Source organism: Lepidothrix coronata, unplaced genomic scaffold (genome assembly GCF_001604755.1).
Source record: "Lepidothrix coronata isolate B3197 unplaced genomic scaffold, Lepidothrix_coronata-1.0 Scaffold319, whole genome shotgun sequence".
In the NCBI taxonomy this organism is placed as follows: Eukaryota; Metazoa; Chordata; class Aves; order Passeriformes; family Pipridae; genus Lepidothrix; species Lepidothrix coronata.
This window is the reverse complement of record NW_016690499.1, coordinates 183328-199737: the sequence shown is the minus strand read 5'-3', so window position 1 is coordinate 199737 and position 16410 is coordinate 183328. Positions and strand designations below refer to the sequence as shown.

General features: G+C 52.3%; 1 protein-coding gene across 3 annotated transcripts in view; it reads right to left on the bottom strand.

Annotated features, from left to right (window-relative positions):
- Positions 1–940: 940 nt before the first annotated feature.
- CUNH15orf52 (chromosome unknown C15orf52 homolog) overlaps positions 941–16410 on the bottom strand; it is a 29447-nt gene continuing 13977 nt past the window's right edge. For 2 of the 3 annotated variants that reach the window (XM_017837992.1, XM_017837993.1), the window contains 8 exons: positions 15641–15715; positions 12991–13175; positions 11844–11905; positions 11266–11319; positions 10706–10811; positions 9348–9405; positions 8191–8999; positions 941–3144 (listed from right to left, as the gene is read on the bottom strand). In XM_017837992.1, the coding sequence (XP_017693481.1) occupies positions 8223–8999; positions 9348–9405; positions 10706–10811; positions 11266–11319; positions 11844–11905; positions 12991–13175; positions 15641–15715 (1317 nt within the window). In that variant the 3' untranslated portion in view covers positions 941–3144; positions 8191–8222. The remainder of the gene's footprint in view (positions 3145–8190; positions 9000–9347; positions 9406–10705; positions 10812–11265; positions 11320–11843; positions 11906–12990; positions 13176–15640; positions 15716–16410) is intronic. The other variant, XM_017837994.1, reaches the window with a different exon arrangement.

Below are 16410 nucleotides of genomic sequence, written 5' to 3'. Positions count from 1 at the left end.
CTGAGCCCGTGAGCTGGTCGAGCTGTTGCTGCACAACCTTTCCAGGGAAGGCAGTAGGCAGTGTCCTGAACTTCCCAGCAGTGCTGTATCCTGCTGCTGCTCTGGGCCTCTCACTGACTTAGGAAGTGCTAACTGCTGTATTATGCACTTAAAATACAAAACCGCTGACTAAGTGCCAGCCCCCTCTGCCATCTGCAACCAGTTTATTGGAGGGGGACTGGTGGGGACATCAGTGAATTGTTCTGTTATTTGTACTTCTAGAGACTCGGTAGGGCTTTACTGCTTAGTGACCTGGGTGTGCTCTTGCTGCAGGTGTTGGACTTGCTGAGGTGGGAATGGAGAGCTGGAACTGCTGTCAGGGTTTTATATTGTTGCCTCCCTTAGTAATTGCTTTGGGAACAAGTATCTCCAACTTTGTCCAGATGTATTTCTGTCCTTGGCTCGAGGTGTTTTAAATTGGTCTCTTTATACAAGAGCTGACTCCCTGGTCTGGGATCAATTTTGATAGTTTTAGCTACCGAGTTGCTGTGTTGCAATTGATGGTACATTTTACCAAGAAGAAGAGTGTCTAGTGGCAAGCTGCTCCTTTGAAGGCAAAAGCATTCTGCCTGGGAGTGCTGCTGCTTCCCTGGGGTCTGGAAGAGCTGGAATAACTTCCACCAAATCCCTGAGCTGCCAACACGTTTGCTTGTGAGGAAAGTGCAGTGGTGATGAGGTGGTGGCTTTGATGCCTCAATGAAAAAGTGACCCTTGTCTTCCTGGCATCGCTGCAGGAAGCTTTTGGGTGAGGGAGCTTAGCTAGCCCAGGAGTTCAGCACTTCCCGAAAGGATCAGCACTCTGAACTGGAGCTGTTCCTCTAAAAAGAAGAGATTACAGGTTCAATTCCTAAAACTCTACATGTGGAAACTCTACATGTGAGAAACAGTAAGAAACAGGAGGTTTTTCCTCATTCCAACTTTTATTTCATATAAATAATCCCTCTACATCAGATTTGTCAACTTCTCAGTCTTTTCTCTCACCATAAAAGAAGCAGCAGCTAAGCCACAGTTGTCTGAAAAATCACAACCCAGGCACCAACCAAAGTGCATCGAGCAAAGTGTTAATGAGCAGGAAAAAATTACACTTGGAACAGGCACAACCTGCCCAGCCCCATCCCTGGAGCCTGGATCCAGACTCAGTCCTTCCTGGGCATCAGTAGCTGCAAAGTCACTTGGCTTTGCAGGAGGAAAAGGAGGGAATGGAGGAACAGTGATGGTTTTCCTTTCAGAACAGTCTAGGGCAATAAGGTTTCCTATCTCTCCAGCACAGTGCTGGACCAGGGCAATGGGAGATCCCTGCCTGGCTGTGTCTGACTGCTCTGGAGTGCAGCAGCTCCTGAGCTGAGACTGTGTGTTCCATGGACCAGGAGGCAAAGTGGCTCCTGGGAAATGCTGGTAATGACTCAGGCTGACTGGACCAAGAGTGAGGTCAGAGACCTGATGTACAAAATAATAATAAATTAACAAACTAAACAATTGTAAGCAGGCTTTTGAGGCAGTCAGATAAGGAAAATGAGCGTTTAACAGTGATGGAGGAGCTCCAGGACCTGGAGCAATTTTACAATCTTTTATTTATCTGCTGAGTAAATCCAAATAAACCCATCTGGGCTTTGGTGGGGTGAAGATGTTTCTACTGATAAAACACAAAGGCTGCACGCTCTGTTTCTTGACAATACCTGGTGTGAAGCCAGTAAACTCTCCTGAATTTGGCATGTGGAAGAAATTCCCAGGCTTGTGCTTCACGGTAGGTGCTGTGGGTCTGTCATAAACCAAATGTTTATGTGTGCAAATATTAGTTTATGAAAGCAGCATTGAGTATTTCAGTCCACTTGTGCCAGCCTGGTCTCCAGGGCAGTCTGGCAGCCTGGTCAGAGCAGGTCCTGCAGGGCATTCCAGGCAGTCTCCACACACCCAGCCCAGGGACTTTACTCTGGCGTCAGGTTTTACAGCAGCACCTCCAAGGCGATGCCCTCTCTGCTGTGTCGTTCCCATGTCAGAAATCCTGCTGTGTTATCCCCTGTGCCTTCTCCTTAACTGGTAGCTGTATTCCAGCTAGGTCCCAGCTTGCTGTGACTGGAAATCCAAGCAGCTGGAATTGCTGCACGTTTGTGCTTGTAAATGCTTCTCCAGATCCTGCATTTGAAAGGTGTCTTTAAGGCCAGCTCAGAAGGTCTGTGGAGCAGCTTCCAGAGGACTCCTGCCCTCTTAATTCAAGCACAAGGCTACAGAAGGCACAACCAGGCAGGTGAAAGCTGATAGGAAGTCTTGGGCCTCCAGGTCCAGTGTGGCCTGGGTCCTGCTGGCACTGCTCTGGGCAGTGTGGTGTAGGAGGAGATTGCCCTGCTGCAGGGGTGCCCTGTTACCAGTGCCCTTGGGAAGCGGGCACAGTTTGCTGAGCTGTGCCCACCCCTGCTCAACCCAAGACCCCCTTCCTTGGCACACAGCAGTGTTCTGATGTGCTCCTCAGCCTCTGGCAGGGGAGAGCTGGAGGCTCTTCAGGGAGGAGATGCTGGGGGGCATCTGTGCTTGGCACATGGAGTTGTGTGCCCCATGGCTGTGCTCCATCCATCCATCCATCCATCCACAGCCCTGCCACTACTGTACACCTCTGCCAACACTTCAACCACGTGCAAACCTCTAGTACCAGAGCTCTGAACGCTATTTCTGCACCCACCTATGAACTACACCCTCACACACCACCCCTTCCCGCTGCTCCAGGCTCTGGCACAGCCCTGACACGGGCAGGTCCCTCCAGCCTCCAGGGCAGAAAACTGTGCCCAGAAACCCAAACCTTAACTCTACACAGAATTAGTCATTAAATTAAATAAAGTGCATCCAGTAGACATTTCCTTGGCTTGCCACGCAGCTGCAATATAGGCCAAACAAATAAAGAGATAAGTGATGGTGGTTTTTGCTGTAGGGTGGGAGTGTGGGCACCCTTCCCTGTCCTCTGGCAGATGGAGAGGGAAGGGGGATGCCAGAACTGTGAGTGGGGTGGTGCTGGGCACAGGGCAGGTGCTGAAAGCTGATTTCATAGAAGGTAAAAGAGTGAGGACAAGCTTGTGCTCCTCTTCTCTTCTCCTCCACCGCCTCCAGCACGTTATCCTGCGAAAGGAGAGCAGAGACAGCAGTGGGATTATCAGTCTCCAGGGAACTGCTGAGGTGTAAATTAAAATGTCTGCTGAGTTCCAACCTGCCCTTCCTGCACGGCTGGGGCTGCCTGGGAGGCACCGCTGGGGCATAACCCAGATACCTGCTGCCAAATCCGACGGGAGCAGGGGGGGCTCCGCAGCCCAGGGGATGAGCTGACTGTACCAGTCTGGATGGAACACTCCCAGTCCTCCTCTGGGACAGGTAGGACTCCTTTATTCTTTCCTTACATCTCGGGAACAACAGTCCTGACATGCTTCTGTGTGTGCTGGAGCAAAAGGAGGGGCTGGCTTCCGTGTGAACCTGGCTGGGGGGTGCAGCCCTTGTGTGCCCCAAGGGCAGAGGGTGAATCAGCTTTCCCTAGTGAAAAACTGTCCCATGTCTGGAGCCTGCTGTCCTGGAGCTGCCTCCAGCCCCAGACACACTGATTTTAATTGGGAAAGGCAGACTTTTTATTCTTCTCTGGTTGCCAGATGCTTGGGTGCTGCTCAGAATTGCTGAGCTGGCATTTTCCTGCCTCCATGTTTAAATCCACAGCTCTGCTTTTGCTGATGCAGATTTCAGCACCCAAAGCTCCCGAGAAAGGTCAGGGAGGGGATATAAAAAGAAAAACAGATGAAACCCTGCGAAGGCAGGAGAGGCTGTAGGAAGCTTGGCTTGCATAAAAAAGAAACCTCTCAAGGAATCATCTAAGGACACAGCCACGGATATTTAATAAGGAACTGCTCTGCAGCCAGACCCAAGGTACTGACACAGCCAATGCCATGTACAGCTCAGAGGAGATTGCTGCTGGAGACATTATTCCTGGTCCTGTCTGTGTGCAGCAACCAGGGCTGGCCTGTCCTGCTGCTGAGGGTGTCCAGCTCCACATGAGCAGGGACAGCTTCCAATAGAACAGAAGTGCTCCAAGCCCCGGCCGACCTGGCCTTGAACACTTCCAGGGATGGGGCAGCCACAGCTGCTCTGGGCAACCTGTGCCAGGGCCTCACCCCCCTCACACGGAAGGATTTCTTCCCAGTATCCCATCTAAACCTGCCCTCAAGGTCATGAGACATCCTCTAGCACAGGCCATTGGACATCCCTGAATTAATTCCTATTTTAATGAGAACTGATTTCTTTGTCTAGATTTGCTGGTAGCAAAATTATCACTGCAATCCTTGGTGAGCTTAAACCTGTAAAGGCAGTCTGTGCAGATCCCTGTGGGAGCTGGACATTATCTTGAACTCCTCTTCATCTGGGTTTACATTAGGAGGGTGAACACAGGTGGCTGAGGTGTGGGCACCTGCTCCCTCCTGGAGCTCTGGGATAGCAGAAACAACTGCAGGATCCAAGAGCAGCTCCGTTTCCAGTGCTGGAATGGCAGCAGCTCATCTGGCAGAGCCCTGAGTTGTGTTTAGGTTGTTAAGCTTCAGTAAGTGGCCCTAAGGAGGTCCCTGCTCCAGCCATGGCATGCTTCCAAGTCATCTGTCCCTGACAGGTGGCCACCTTTTCCTGATTTTCCCGTATTTATTCCTGTGTTTCTCCAATACATTGGTCTCTGCCCCAGCATTGTGTTCTGGCTTGGATGTTTCTCCCCCTTTGCTGGTGTTCGCTACCCCTGTATTTACAGAGATCACGACTCCACTGCTTTCTGCCTTCCTTTTCCTAGACTAAACAACATTCCCTCACCAGCTCTGGAGTCCTTCCCTGTGTGTCCTGAGTCTCCTGCACCATTCTCACAGAATCCCTGTGTGTTCCTGTGTTAACAGTATTTTCCCATATCGCACCACGGGAGAAGTTTCCATCACTCCAGAGGTACAGAGACAATCCCACTCCCTGGCTCTCCAGGAGGACTAAGCTCTCTGCTGTGGTGGCACTCAGAGGTGCTCTGGGAATGCGAAATGCCCATGGCATGACAGTGGGCTCCAGAGGGTGCTGTGGGCTGCAGGAAGGACCAGGGAGGCCGGTGCTATTCCAGGCAAGCCCTTGACCCTGCCAATCCCAGGCCAGCTCCCAGGACGTGCCAGCAGATGGGATTTCCTGTCTCCTGAACCTCGAGGAAGCCGGTTGTGCTTCCGCAGCTCCCCGGCTGTGCTGGGAAGTGCTGGTCCGTGCTTGTGCTGCTTCCTGCACCGACCCTGGGCGCTGCTTTGCATCAGAGCCGACCTGTGCCGACCCCTCCGTCCCCAGCACACAGGCCCTGCCGGTCCCACTCCTGTTTACGTCAGCCAGAGCGCCAAGGTCACATCCCTGGAGCTGCTCTGCAAATCCACCCCCAGCTGCATTTGCTCTAAAGATGTTAAGATTAATTTTCTCAAGAGAATTCAGGGAAAAGCTTCTGTGGTTTTTGTGTATCGTTTACTTCTCTGGGACTTGTTGGACATTCTCCAGGGATTCCAGTCCTGCACTTCGGGTAAATATTTATTCCTTGTTATTTGAAGCGACGGATGAAAGCCCCACCACGCTCCCTGCACAGCATCTCCCACTGGTTTGGAGGTGCTGGAGATTGTTAGTGCCAAAAATAGGCACTGGGAGGGGGAGCTGTGAACCCCATGTGGTGGCTGCACGGAGCTGCTGCTGTGCAGGAAGGGATGTGAGATCTGCAATCCGTGGGAGTGGGACACGGCCCCGCGGAGCCCCGGAGCAGGGCAGGGACAGCCCATCCTTATCACTGAGACACGTTTCCAGCTGTTACAGATGCTGCCCTGCTTTGGGATGTGTGAGGTCATGAAGAGAGGGCATGGCCCTGGGCAGCAGGTGAAGTGACCCAGTCCAGGATTTTCTACTGGATGGAAATTCCTCAAGATAAATTTTGCAATGGCATGATATTTTTACATCCCTCGGGGGCTGATAGGGTGTATTTTGCAATATCACACCATCTCTTTCAACACCGATTTTCCAAAAACTGCACTGTACCAAAACTGGATCACCAGTATTTGAAAACATAACATTTTCTGTCTGAAAAGTTTTAACGAGGGCTCCAGTTTGGGTTTTGTGAGATCTGAGATGTTGAACAGACACGTTCCTGGGACATACATGGCATTTGTCACATCCGTATTTTTCAGAGAAATAAAAGCAAATCCCACTGGGAAGTCACCTGCTACCTCCTGGCAGGGAATTATGAACCAGTCCTGCTAAGCCACTGCTGAGATGGGGGACACAGACCCTGCTGCTCCTCGGGGGAAGGTGTCCCTGTCCATGGCAGGGACTAGATGGAACTAGATGGGCTTTGCTGGGAATTACTGATTGCTCTAAGCACTAAAAGGAGTGGGGGCATGGTCAGGTGAGGGGAAATGAGCCTGGCAGCAGGAAGGAGAGAGACAGGAAGGCAGGATGGAATGGACACCAGTTAACCCCTCAGTTCCCCCTGGCATCCCAACTCTCAGTGTTTCCCAAGCCCTGAAGTTTCCCAAGCCCTGGATATCGATACCAGTGCCCAGCCCCAGCTCAGCCCAGCAGGTACCTGAGTGCTGAAGTGCAAACACCTCCTCTTCTCCAGCCCACATGGCTGTGTTTGTAATTAAGCTTGCTGTAATTAGTCCAGGGAGGACTGATGGAGTGGAGAGCCACGCTGAAGTGGACTCAGGGCCCTATTACCAAACCACAGGAATCTCCCATCGCTGAGATGAAAATGGACTGCTGTAATTTAGTGTTTCCTCTTAGCTGGTGTCTAATTAAAGTTATCCTGAGTGAGCAAGGTTGCCATTCATCCCTTTATCCTCTAATTTTGGGGGAGTTTTGGTAGGTTGGAGAGGCATGGCTGGACAGTAATCTCCCAGTATGTGCATCCAGGTGTTTCAAAACATTTTCCTAAATGCTGTTGGAATTAATTTCCCTCACTGGAAGGAATTTTCGTTTGAGCACAGAACCAGCTCCTGCTGGTTCTTGGTGCTTTGTCTTTTTGAAATTGCTGTGACTCTTGTGCTTCTCCCTGCCTTTTGTGTGGATGGGATTATAGGGAAAGTCTTTGTTAGCAGCTTAGCCACTTCATCCCTAAGCTCATTTGTACTCTGGGATGAATGCTGAGCAGCACCGGGGGACACACTGCTGGGTTGAGGTCTGCAGGAAAGCTCATGGAATCTGGGAAAGGTACTTGAGGGGGGGTCTGCCTGCCTGGCTCTGAGCAGCCAATTGCTTCAAGTGCCTACTCATGGAACAGAGCTGCTGCCTCTGTAAAGGAAAGAGCCAGGGGGATCCTGACAGCACCTCAGGGGTGAGGGAACCTGGCCCGTGTTCTGGAAATGCTCATCTCTGCTTTGTGTGACATCCTGATCTGGGGGGCACTGCCCAGAAAAAACACACCTTGCAGAAAGAGCCCCTACACTCTCCCCTTGCCCTTTGCTCCTAATTCCTACCTTACCTTTGTTCCTGCCATCCTCTGTTCCTTCTCCTGGCTTTTCTTGCTTTCCGTTTGCCCTTCTGGAAGAAACTTCTTTGTCTGTGTAAAACCTGGAGCACTTCTCCATAACCAGCTCTGTTCTCCCTCCTCTGTTTGGTTCGTGACCCATCTCACCCTGTGTGTTTATGCACTGCCCTGCACCAGTGTTACCATCCATCACTCACAGACCTTGTACTGGGAAGACAACTCCCCATGGAGCCAACCTTCCCCAAACCTCTGCCCACGGGGTGGGGCTTTCAAAGGGTTTGGGGCAGGTACCATGCTGACCTCAATTTGTGATCCCCCCAGAGACAAGTAATCCCGCTGAGGTTATCCCTTCCATCCTTTCTGAGGTTTTCCCTTCCCAGGAATAGTCTCAGTTTGTGCCCTAACTAATGTGTGTCAGCAGCCCAGTTTTCAGTCAGAATTTTTCCTGACTTTCCTGACCGTCCACTCCAGGACAGGCCTTTGGGATTCACAGGTTTAACTCCCTGAGGGATCCCTAGCCCTGCTAATGAACATTTCTGGACAGTTTTCTGCTCTGATGCCATCATACCACAGCGAGTAGAGTTGTGGCCCTGTACTATGGCTGAGAGCAGTAATGGGACAGCAGAGATTCCATGGGGAGGGGGTCAGGAACTCACCTTCTGTCTCAGGCAAGCCGGTGTAACCTGTGCTAGTTGAGGGCATCCCCAGTGTCCTTGTCCTTGCAGTCCTCAGGCTGGTCCCCTTCTCCGGACTGGGACTTTGCTGTGTCCTGCTCAGGCACAACAGTCTTGTCAGAGCTGGCTTTCCCTGGGGGCAAAGGCTCCTGGTGTTCAGTGCCTTCAGCATCTTCTCCTTTCAGTACAAGTGCCTGCCCCTCCAGGGCAGTGCTTTGGGTCATTTCCTCCCCTCCTCTGCTCACCAGCTGTCCTTGATCTGCATCCAGTCTGTCTCCTGCTGCTGTGTCCAGCTGTTCTCCGTGGCAGTTTGAGGAGTCCTGGGAGGACTCCTGTTGTGAAACTGGGTTTTTCTCTGATCCAGCTCCATCTACATTCGCTCCCATGGGCAGGGACAAAGTCTCCTCGCTGGTGGCTGGCACAGTGCTTGGGAGGCTGCTCGCAGGAGCAGTGCTGCCAGTGCTCTCCTTCTCCTGGGAGGTGTCAGCAGTGCCAGGCTTCCCACTGGCATCTTCCCCAACACTTTCCTTGCTTGGCTTGGGCCCTGGCTCTGAGTCCCCTGTGCTGGTCACAGACACCTCTGTGCTGCAGCCCTTCACCCCTCTCCGCTCCTCCTTCTGCCCGTTGTGGGCAGGATGGACCTTCCCCCCTTCCCTTCGGAGCCGCTGGGACGAGGAGGCCCCGTGATCCTGGAGGCTTGGCTGCTTCCCCTTCTCCTCCTGCTCAGCTGTGCAGTTCTCTTCCACCCCCTCCTCTCCTCTGCTCTTCCGCTTGTCCACACCAAGGCTCCTCTGAGAAACAAAGGAGACATTTAGTTCAGCTTTTTAAAATACCAGTAGATGGTACTTCTTGCCTCTGAGGGCTCTCAAAACCTGAGGAAAAATTTGCAAAGGCCATTAAAAAGTGTGAAGGGATGTAGGTGAAGTGTTCAGGGGCCAGAATAGTTGGGTGGTTGTGCTGACAGAGGGGCAGTGCAAGCACTGAAGCTGCTGTCACACCATGCCATGTGGAGAGTGCTAATGAGGGATACACTGACCCCAAACAGAGGTCCCAGCTCACAGTGGCTCAGAGAATCCAACTTTCCTGGTAGTGCATGTGTTGGGAAAACTCAGCAGCCAGGCTGGAACTCCTGAGCTCACCTGGCCATCAAGGTCATCCTTCAGAAAAGACATGTCCTCGCCTTCTTTTGCATCCCACCTGTCAAGAAAAAAATTAAATCAGAATTTAGGCCCTCAAGTTCTCATATGGCAAAGCCACTGTCCCTGCCTGACACCTGGTAGGGATTCCTACCAGGGCCATGCATTCCTTGTCTGAGCCCCCTGTCCAGGCCCATCCAGAGACACTCATCTGAGGCCACTAAATCTTAATGAACTGGCTGTTATAATTCTAATTGTAATGAAAACATAAACTCCAATTGCCAGAACAGACAGTTGAGTTAGACTAAGAAGATACAGTTTGCTTGTGCTGGTGCTTGCCACAGTCTGGTCCTGTTTGCCTGACAGTGCCCAAGTGTCCCAGGTCACAGAGGGAGATGCTGAAGGATAAAATTGCTTTTACATTCCCAGCATCACTGGCAGATGCTTAGGGTAGGGTTTGGAAAGAGGAAAAATGCGCTGACCTACCCCCTGTTCCCTTCCCAGCTTCCAGGAACGTGTGGCTCTGGGATTTCCTGAGCCTGAGATGGCATCTCTGTTGAGTCATGCTGAGCTTAGCAGACAGTCTCTCCCAAGGATTTGTGTGAGTGCATTTTGACCCCATAATAAATTTGCAGCAGCTACAACATCCTGTGCCAAGGAGGGCCACGGCTTCGTGAAAGGCTGCGTGAGGAACTGCTTTCCTTGGCTTGTCTGAATTTGCTGGGTGAATATAAATATAAATCTGAACCTGCCCATGCAGTGCTACTGGGCAGGGAAGAGCTGAGGAACCCTTCCCTGCTTGTGTGTGTGCCTGCCGACTTACGGGTCACAAACATGGTATATATAATATACACATATATAACATATGCACATATTTCTCCCTGCAAAACATGGGTTTGCTGATATTCTGAAATTCCTTCTGTGCAAATGACTGCGTTGCTGGCAGGAGCAGCCTCCTCCCTCCTCACCAGGGTTGGTATCTTTAAGAGCAGTTGTTTCAGAAGAATTAAAGCCACTTGTATCACAGTATCAATCCCCATTCCTATCGGTTCATTTGGGAAGTATCTTTGGAGGCGGCTCCTCTGTTTCAGCCGTGCCTGGAAGCCAGACCAGATGTGTCCAAAAGCTTGCTGGGGTGTGCCCGTGGTACCCAAATCTGGACCCAGAGTAACCCGACCCCCCGGGCTGTTCTCAGAGAGCTGGTGCAGCAGGTCAGGACAGCGACGACGCACCCCACAAGTCCCACAAACCCCACCGAGGGAATTCCTGCCAGACGCCGCAGAAAGTATCTGGTTTTGTCTGTCCCTCTTCCCAGTTAGGCAAGGAGTGAGCCCAGCACGGCCCTGCTGCCAGCTCCTCACCTCCTGGCTCTGCCCGTCAGTCTGTCCTTCCCCTTGGCACGGCTGCTCACCGCGGGCACTGCCTTCGGGCCAGGGTCGCTCACGTTCACCCCGTGGTGTCCTCCACCTGCAAAACGGGTTGGAAATGCCAGGCAAAAGCAGGCACGACCAGCCTGCTGCTTCCGGTCCTCCAGACCCCTGGAGATGTCAACATCCTTGGATCCCTGGAAAGTACCTCTGGAGTGGGAAGCCTCTGAAGCTGTGTGCATACTGCACATCTGTTTTTTAAAGTCATAGATACAAATTGAGAATTTAGGGTGTTTATTCTGTGGTTTTGTTTTGTTTTGTTTTATTCCAACTTCCAATTATAGCTTTAAATCTTATTCCTTGGATATAGTCTTCCTTGTGCTGTTCTTGGAAGTCTTGTTCTCCCCTGCACACAGATATGAGAGCAGCCATGTGGTCTGTCCCCAAAAGCCACTCCAAATCTGTGAGTGCCTGGAGAGAACTCTCTCCATGAGGAGTATCAGAGGTGCTGGCATTTAGTGGGGTGGCACAAAAGAATCCTGGGGCTTACTCACCTCTGCCATCGGCAGGAAAGGACCTGTGCTGAAATTTCCTTGCATTTCTTCCCCCTGCAAGGACACAGCAAAGGAAGCACCGAAGTGAGTGAGGGTCTGCAGTGGACAGGCAGCAGAAAGGCTCATGTTCAAACAGGGTGTCACAAGGGAAAGCTTGGTTCTGCCAGTCCATCTCCTGAGCAACAGGAGTCAGGATGGACTAATGCTAGTAAAGAAGCCAGCATGTGCCCCAGGGATCAGAGATGCTGTGCTCTGGAATAGGATTGCCTCTCAAACCAGTGTTTGGGAAAGGAGACAGGGCTGAGCCTCCGGATGGTGTCGTCCCAGGTTACAGAAGCAAGTGCTGTCCCTGGGAAGGTCCAAAGCTCTAGGAAGGTCCAAAGCTCTAGCACCCAGCTCAAATCCCATCCCCTGAGCCCCCTGCCCAGCCCAGGGAGGGCTGAGCCCCAGCTCAGAGGCATTTGCCCAGGGAAGCAGAGCTTCTCAGCTGACACAGCCCCGGCAGCTGCTGCAGCACTGGGGTGCGCAGGACCAGCGCTCACTGGTGTCAGGACAGAGTCTAGGTGTCCCCTGCCAACCTTTCTTATTGCTGGGATTATCCAAGGCTGGCTCCCCATCCTTAACAAAGTCCTCTTCAAACCTGCAGGTTAAAAACAGGCATTGTCAGACCTGACCATCCTCCCCCAGTGTGCAAAGTGTGGGCAGGAGCCCTCAGCCCTTCGGCACCTGCCCATGGGCAAACCTGGGCAGGTTTCTCAGCAGGAGCTGAAGCTGCTGCACCAGCCAGGAGAAATGAGGCTGTAAGGCAATTCTACCCCAAAGGAGAGCCTCCAAAACCTTTACATCAGTACCCACATGTATATGTTAAGTTCTGTGAACTCCCTATAGGTGCCTGTAGTGTAGCTGTGCCATGCTCAAATGAAGCTTCCCAAAGCTTCCAAACATAGCCTGAAGTAGCTTTAGGACTTGTCATCTCAGATCAGACTCATCTGGTTCGTTTCTAGTCCTGCTTATTTTGTGTTATGACTTTTCTCTTAAAAATTGATATATGAGAGAGCAGTAGGGCTCAGGGCTGTCTTGCCAGCAACACTCAGCACCCACTTAAGACAGTTCACCTCTAATTATTGAGGTCTCAGTGACTGAAAATTGATGTGTTTGGTCCCATTCCTCAGCCAAAGGATTGTCCCATCTACCTGCCCTGCACAAACTGTTCTATCAGCAAACCTTGATAACATTCCCAAACTCCAAACCCTACCAGAGCCTTATCCTGCTGCAGGTGCCAAGTCATCCTCCAAAGCTCCCTAGGTGGTGTTACCCAGCTGAAGCAGCACAGTCAGGGGGACAGTGATTAAGGCAGGGATGTGTCAGTCCCATTCCCACATTGCTGTCCCCCAGCACTGCTCCTGTATCCCACAGGTGGCCCTTTGGGTGAGCCCCTCAACCTGCAGTGCCCGAACAGGCTCAGTGTATGGGAGGGGGGGGAGGATTTAGGGACGTCGGACTCTCCTGTGCTTGAAAAGGACAAACAAGCAGGGCAGTGAGAGAACCTGTGGACTGTTATCTGATCCCACATGGTCAGGGGGAGAAAGAGGCAGCAGTGTGGATTTGGCCAGGGAGAGGCACATGACAGCACGGGATGTGCTCGGCAATCAGTATCTGCACCAGATCCCACCACTGGCTTTAGGCCTCTGCAGGCCAACTCCCCTGGCACAGGGAAGGACCTACATGTGCTCCGACTTCTCCACATCCCAAGCCCGCCGCCACTCGCCCTTGGCGTTCTTGTGCCGTGCCAGGCGCTCCAGGTCAATCTGCTCCCTCTCCCTCTTCCAGCGGATGTACTCCGAGCGTTCCCGGCCAGTCAGGGGGAAACTCCCGTCTCCAGGGCTCTTCTGCACTGACTTCCCACTATCCTGGGGGAGGAAAAAGAGCTTCTGGTTAATAAAACTGCCTGAAACAGCCCCATTCAGGCTACTTTGTGCTGTCACCACTAGAAATGCTCAGCAGGATTTAAGAACAACTTGGAGTGAGCTCAGCTCCCCTCTCTGCAGTGCTGTGCACACCCAGGGCTCTGTTTCACTCACACCCCAAATACACCAGTCCTGGGCTTGCTGGCTCTACAGAGAGGAAAACTGAGGCAGGAAGAAGCTACACGGATTGCCTGGAGCCACATTGTAAATCCACAGCCAAATCACAGCAAGCAACCACTCCCTTCCAGGGATATTCATGGAATCACAGACTGGTTTGGATTGGAAGGGACCTTAAAGTTCATCTTGTTGGCCCATCCAACCTGGCCTTGGACACTTCTGGGGATTATGTTCAACAATACAATGATAATTGGTTGCAATGTATTTCTGAGAAGTTGTTCCACTTCATCCAGACTGCAGGAAGAGTTTTGACATTTCAAATTATTACAATAACTTTCATCTAAAGCCCTGGATTCTGCCATCTGGACACATTCCTGTTACCTTAAAGAGGGGGGGTGTCACTGCTGTTTCCCTAACCCAAACCACAGTGTTTCCTTGGTTCTTGGAATGCTATTCAACCTCCAGATCTGGGAAGCAGCTCGCATAAGATGTATTTTTTCATTCTAGATGTTCAGTCCCTGATTACAACCTTTTGAAGCCTGCCCCTGTAATTCCATGTGCAAATGGCCACAGGATGGGTTCACTGCATTTGTACCTGCAGCCACTTTAACTGTGGGTGTAAATTAGACAGTGGCCTTCACTGCTCATGTGAAGGTTTTAAACCCAAATGTTCTCAGATTTTCCTGGAAAAGCCACTTTGCTAAGGTTTACTTATGGCAAATAGTCAGTTCCTGGAGTGTTTGCAGCAGGGTTTGAGAGGCTGAACTCACACAGAACATGCACCGGGCTGATGAGTCCCCCCAGCCTGAAGACTTTGGCACACTAAAATCAAAGTTATGGCTATGAAATCCTTCACACTGAGAAGGTGGAAAAGGAAGCCAGCCTTCTGTGACCACCAGGCACCCATGGGAGCCCACAGTCACAGAGCTCGGGCCGACCCTGTGCCCATTCCTGGAGCAAAGGGGCTCTTCCCCTTCACTGCTGTCAGGCTCTTGGTTTGTCACTCCTCAAAAATTGAGATCTTAATGAAAAGGCAGTTCAGAGCTAAGGGAGCATGTGGGGGGAGGTATCCCAGCTGTCAGGTTAATGGATGCAGTGGAAACAGGAGCCGGCAGGCCGTGGTGTGTTGTCAAGCAACAGAGCGTAGGGAACAGCTCAGTGCAGAGCCAGTCCTGGGGTGCTAATTACCAGCAGGCAATTCATCACCTCACACACGTGTCCTTCCAGCAGCCGCCCTCAGCCCTTCCCCAGAGAGGAGTTCTCCCCTCAGCCTGTGGGGATGAAAGCGGAGCAGCGGGAGGGCGGCACAGAAAGCCCCGTTACCGAGGTGACCCACCCGCGTGGGCCGGAGCTGGGGTGGCTCCTCCATCCTGGGCTGCCAGGAGCTGGGGCACCTGAGCCCACGGCCCCAGGGAGGGAGAGAGGAGGTGAACAGAAAGGCAGGGCACAGCAGGGCAAAGCCAGGGCAAGCATGGATCCCTGGGCCGGGGCACCTGGAGAGGCTCCCCCACACTTCCAGCCCCACGGTGGGTCCTGCCAGGATGGATCCTGATGCACCCATAAAGCCAAAAGTGAGGGCAGGACTGAGGCTGGTGCCACGGTCTCTCGTGAGGGCTGGTCCCTCACCTCAGCGACAGCAGAGCTGTGGTTGGCTGGACCACAGGCCATCGTGTTCCCCTTTCCTGCTCTGGGGGGCTCAGCTGGAATTATTGTCTAGGAGCCCATCTGTGTCCTCCTAATGAATCCTGCTGAGGTGGGGTTATTCCATTTGTGCTCCATTAATTAAAGCATCTGCAGGCTCAGGGGAGCCAGCATGTCTCCAGGCTTTGCATTAAACAGTCAGTGGGAAGGCCTCTGCTTTAATTTACCTCCATCCTCCTCAGCTCCTGCAAAGTGAGGAGCTGTAGCTAATGCGGCCCGAGCTCTTCAATCCACAAGGAAATGGTTTTGGGAGAGGAACCAGTCAGGGCTGTGCTGCCACAGGGGTGAGCATGTTACCCTTCCCTGCAGCTGTGGGAGGGGCTTGAGCAGCCACAAGGCAGGTCCCTGTCACCTTTCCAGCACTGCTTTGCTCTAAGAGTGTCAACTGCTCGGTTACACTTTGGATGAGGAGCGGGATGAGCAGTGGGGGCCACATGAGAGCACACTGCTGCTTCACAGAATTACAGGAGGGTTTGGGTAGGAAGGGACCTTAAAGATCACCTTCCTTCAGCACTGTGGTGGGGAGGCACATCCTACTGGTTTCCTCTTCCAAGACAACGGTCCCCCAAAGGGACACAGGTCCCACTCACCTTCCGGCTGTGCTCACTTTCTGGGCCTCTGTCACTGTCTGATCTCCTCTTCTCTGCTGTTCTCCGCTCCTCTGCCTGCAAGAGCACAGACACAGGCGTCATTTCAAGGATTAAGGAAGGACTCCTGGCAGGGGAGCCAGTGCCTGACCCTGTGCCCACCAGGACATGTAAGAACTGCTCAGAAAAGGTCAGCAAAAGAGGAAGGATTGGTTTCTGGGGCCCTGAATCAAGCTGGTATAGAAAAAAAGGGAAATCAGAAAGCAAGAGGTATGTGAGAAAAGCATTCCCACTGGTCCCTCCCTCCTCCCAAGGGAGAGGCCGAGAGCCGTCCTGTATAGTCCCATTTCTTTCAAAGTCAGACCAAGTTTCAGATTTGGGCCAAAGACACAGCTTATGATTCAACTGCACAAGATCTGGGATCCCACCTAAGGTGCAGCTAAAAGCCAGCATGGTCAAGCTGGGAGTGATTTTTGTCCTTGGCAAACATGGGTGCCCTTGTACCGGGATCCATCCCTGCTCCCGCTGGGTTTACCCATGCTGTCACCTCTCAGCAGAACAGCCTGCAGAGCACAGAGATGTGTTAGGAAAGGCTTCCTGCCTGGCTGGATGGCTGTGGGGCCAGGGGAGTGTGGGCTGAGCTGCCATTGTGCAGTGCCAAGCAGAACTGAAACACAAAGAGGAACATGGAGCACGAACTGCCAGCTCAGCCCTTCCAGAAAGCAGCAGCACAGTGGGATCCAGCCCAGGCTGGAAACAGGACTTTTATTCCA